Source organism: Octopus bimaculoides, chromosome 16 (genome assembly GCF_001194135.2).
Source record: "Octopus bimaculoides isolate UCB-OBI-ISO-001 chromosome 16, ASM119413v2, whole genome shotgun sequence".
Classification (NCBI taxonomy): domain Eukaryota; kingdom Metazoa; phylum Mollusca; class Cephalopoda; order Octopoda; family Octopodidae; genus Octopus; species Octopus bimaculoides.
Genome location: NC_068996.1, coordinates 53,902,876 through 53,907,689, shown reverse-complemented (window position 1 = coordinate 53,907,689; position 4,814 = coordinate 53,902,876). Strand labels below are relative to the sequence as shown.

Sequence of the window (4,814 nt, the reverse complement as noted above, 5' to 3'; positions counted from 1 at the left end):
TATATATATATATATATATATATATATATATATATATATATATGGAAGAACAAAACAAAGCAATAAATTAAGCAATTCAATTTGTTTTGTTTTGTTTTTCCATTTCTGATTTATATATTAAGAAACTGTATGTATATTTTGTTTACCTATTGGAATAACATTGTTGTTGATATAGGTCATATAAACCAGTAAATTTTTCGGATATTTAATATCCCTTATGTGTATTTACACCTAACTAAACTGTCATATATATATATATTATTTTAGCTAATAAATTGTATGGTATAGACCTGATAGTTTGCCAATGAAGCACATTCACTGTCTCAGTGTTCATTGGGTATTTGATTAATGAGAGAGATGGAAGATGGAAGGTAAGAGAATGTTTATTGATCACTAAATTTGTTTTGACCCATCTAGCATTGATCCTTCTTGTGTGGGATACTACTATACAACTAGTTTGTGTGTACCCGTCGGTGTAGATATGCCTCCTCAGATAATTTCAAGATGTATCTTGTTAAAATTTACTGTGTTTTGCAATATTTCTTCTCGGTCTTCATATATATAAATGGCAAATTAAGAGATACAGCTTCATTCTTATAGGAGATCCATTACAAATATCAGATACAAAAATAAACAAATAAACAATTCAATGAAAAATGTATTAGATATAATCATTAATAGATATGGTTGTACAAACACCTACACAAACATGGTTTGGCCCATGTACACTCACTCATACAAGCACAATGGGTATATACAAGCTCACACACACGCATGAAGGATGAATTTGAGTCTCAAGGTTGAAGGTAAGGTCAAGAAAGTTTACTTTATGGTAATCTTTTTTCTATACTAATGCTGAGTCCGAAGTTCCTAAGTAGTCTAAAGAATTGTTTCCTATGACTTTCTATTTATACTTTACTATTTTGGTCTAGGAAAAATAGAGCATCATCCCTTTATAACCCCCAGCAATCTTTGGAGACAAAGACTTGATTAACAAAAGGATATATATTCCAACCAAGTCTGCAACTTGTGCAGAGTCAGATGATCCCATCACTATATCAAAGGCATTTTCTCTATCTGACCTTTTCTAATCTACTAAAATGACCCATGCTGCAAGTCTAATGTCTGTTTCATAATAGGACAGATCCAATTTTTTCATACTATAAATCAGGGCTTTGTTGAGGAGGATCAGGCTAATAATGGCTCTATAGCTCTCATCAATTATGTGTGTGCGCGTGTGCGTGCGTGCGTGCGTGCTTGTGTGTGTGCTTATGTCTGTGTCTGTATCCTACCACTGCTTGAAAACCAGTGTTGATGACTTTCCTAACACCAACCATTCCAAGAGTGCAGTGGGTGCCTTTTATGTGTCACCAGCATGGGGGCCTCTACATGTCACCAACACAGGTGACTCTACATGTCACCGACACCAGCCACAACTACAATTTCACTTAACTGGTCTTCTCAAGCATAGCAAATCACCAAAAGTCTCAATCACTTGTCACTACTTCCATGGGGCCCAACATTCAAAGATCATACTTCGCCACTTCGTCTCATGTCTTCCTAGATCTACCTCTTCCCTCCACAGAGATCAGCACTTTTTTCCACAGCTGTCCTCAGATACACACATCATATCCCCATACCAGCACAGTTGTCTCTCTTGCACACCTGTATTATTTTATTTGATTTGATTTGATTTTATGGTAATAGATCATTTTCTTTGGAAAATTAGTATTTATTTTATCATTTTGTATAATCACCAAAACATTTCATAAAACTTATAATCACAGTAGGTATCACCTAATTTTTTGATATTACGCATAGTAGAAAAAGTATAAAGTTACCCATCATATGATAAGTAATATTCTAGTTCAGTGGTTCTCAGTCATGCTTCCCAGAGTCACATGTGGCCCTCAAGCATCCTTCAGGTAACCCCTCTATAGACAGAATAAATTGTATTTTACTTTTATTGGTATGACCCCTAAAGAAATCCAGGTTTTAGATCTGGCTCAGATATTAAAAAGGTTGAGAGCCATGGCTCTAGTTTATTTGATAATATCCAACTTTTGATTTGATGCACTTGTGAGTGTGTATGTGTGTATGTGTGTGCACGCACACATGCATACACATGTATGTGATGTGTGCGTTGGGAGGGGTGCTATCTAACGGAACAAAAGCACTTCATTGAATGGATTCAGAAGTTTATGAGAAATTCTGAAATATAAACATCATTGAATGAATGACTTTAGATTCTTCATCACCATAAGAACATGTAATGCATTTATGTAATGAAATGAATATAAGATTTATACTTGAACAGTGAATTCCATCTCCACGAAAACCTGGACGGCAAACGCATACATTTCTTTCTCTAATGGCTTGGCACTCTGCATATGCATGACACAAACTACGGTCGATGGCACAGTCGGTTTCTGCAAGTCAAAGACATCATTATACAGACAGATCTTTTGAATCAATAGAAACTGAAGAAGACAAAAATCTTGATATATTTAAAGAAGGATTTGAGATCCCAGAAGAAGAATAAGCCAACATATTGGTTTCACGTTTTGGCACAAGGCCAACAATTTTGTGGGAGGGATGTAAGTTAATTACATCGATCCCAGTACATGACTGGTACTTATTTTATTAACCCTGAAAGAATGAAAGGAAAAGTTGACCTTGGTGGAATTTGAATTCAAAATTTACAATGGACGGATAGGTGTCCTCATCTTGTTTGTTGTTACCACAACGTTTCGGCTGATGTACTCTCCTGTGGGCATATAGCGTAGTGGATAAGAGCACAGGCTACTAACCCTCAGATACTATGTTCAATCCCAGGCAGGAACTTGAAAAATAATATCAACAGAAAAATAGCATCAGCAACAAATGTTAGGAATGAGAACAGTGTACCCCATTAGTCAAATAAAGGGTTGGGTTTGAAATTCCACCACAACACCTGATGAAGGCTGGAGAATACATTAACCGAAATGTTGTGATAGCAACAGACAAGGTGAGGACACCTATCTGTCCATTGTAAATAATGTACATAGTTTCCCATCCCCAAAATATAGAATAGTGCTAAGCATCTTGCCTGGTGTGGTTACAATTTTGCCAGCTCACCACCTTAAAATAGGCCAACGTATTGAATGGTATGAAAACAAAGCAATCATATTGTTGAGGCAAGAGTCATTGACACTTCTGTGGGATTGGAAGAATGGACTAGCCAAACTCTCATAAACAGTAGCATATTGATTGAGACAAAGAGAAGTCGTAGGAGTCATTGAGAGTTCCTGGAAGTCGTAGGAAGTCATTGAGATCATTAAGAGTTTGTATTTATTGGAGTATCGTGTTTAGTGGAGTAATTTGAAGTATGTCGTTTGAAGACAGTTGTGTCTATCTCTGCTTCATGAAATCTGTGTATCCAACAAATAGAAGGATATAAAACATTAATCATATCTCTTGTTGATTTGGCTTTAAAGTAGTAACACTATTCCAAGTTTAAAGGATTAGGAATATTATCTCCAACTTGGATATAAACAATTAGGAATTTGTCAGGTCATTCTATTTACAACTGAAATCTAGTTAACAGAAAAGACATAAATCTTCTTCTAAAGTGAGAAATTGTGAGTTTGGTTCTCAAACAAAGAAAACACAGAACATTGTTTAAATTTCTGTGAGTTTAAAAATTTTGGATCAAAACCTGTAGAGAATTAGATATGACAATGTCAAAGTATTTGATATGAAAAACAAAGGCATGCAAAAATTAAAACAATTTTAAAGAATCAAGGCCAGAGTATTGGTCTATATGGCTCTGAAAGCTCATGTGAATCAGTTTAAGGCTCATAGAAGAAATTAAAATGTTTTGCAACTGGAAGATTTTAACCATTTGAGTACTTTGTATGATAAATCAGAAATTTTTTTTAAATGTGCCAGAACAGTGGTTCTCAAACAGGGTCCATATGAGATTTTTGGGGGCCCATGCAGATCTACAATAGTATTTTAAGAGATCCTGAAAAATTTTTGCTTTAGATATATGTATTGGTATGTATTGCAAGAAACAACATGGTTTCTTTCTCTAACATTTTACATAATTCAACCTACACAAGTTAATGTGTGAAAAACAAAATAGGAATTTTCAAAGAAGTTTCTATAAAACTAATTTTTAAACATCAAATGGCTGTGGAGGTTCACCAGAATAAAATAGTAATCAAAGGGGTCCATAGACAAAAAATGGTTGAGAACCCCTTAGCTACAGCAATAAGCACAATATCAACTCCATCAAAACAAACTGTTGAAGGAGGTGATCAACTTAATAGAGTCTACATTATTTGTTTGCTTTAGACAAAGCTCACTTTCAGTTAAGTCACAGAGCCAGTTAAACTCAAATCACAAGAATGGAATCTGAGAGGAGTTACCTTAACTTTCTAATAATAAATTCCATGGGACACTAACTCATTTCTGCTCTTGTAACTACCAGAGACTTTGAGAAGATCTTAAGAAACTAGACAACAAAACAGAATCAGTGTATCCTGAATAATAACCTTCATACTACAACCCAACCATTTCTTGACAAAAGTGAATAGTATTTCTTAATTACAGCAGCAAAAACTAGATGCTACGCTGCCTCCAGGTATTTTACCAAAATTATGTCTTCATCGAAACTAAATATTTCATAAAAAATACAGATAATACTGTAGTACTGCATTTGCACACAGTTCAATTTCTCACCCAAAGACATGCTCTCTCTCTCTCTCTCTCTCTCTCCATCTCTCTCTCTCTCTCTCTCTCTCTCTCCCTCTCTCCCTCTCTCTCTCTTC

At 35.0% G+C, this 4,814-nt stretch overlaps 1 protein-coding gene across 3 annotated transcripts in view; it reads right to left on the bottom strand.

The window, feature by feature from the left end:
* The window catches only part of LOC106884151 (nidogen-1-like), a 217,012-nt gene that overhangs the window by 19,064 nt on the left and 193,134 nt on the right, over positions 1 to 4,814 (bottom strand). For all 3 annotated transcript variants that reach the window (XM_052973775.1, XM_052973777.1, XM_052973778.1), the window contains one exon: positions 2,310 to 2,429. In XM_052973775.1, coding sequence (XP_052829735.1) covers positions 2,310 to 2,429 — 120 coding nt within the window. The remainder of the gene's footprint in view (positions 1 to 2,309; positions 2,430 to 4,814) is intronic.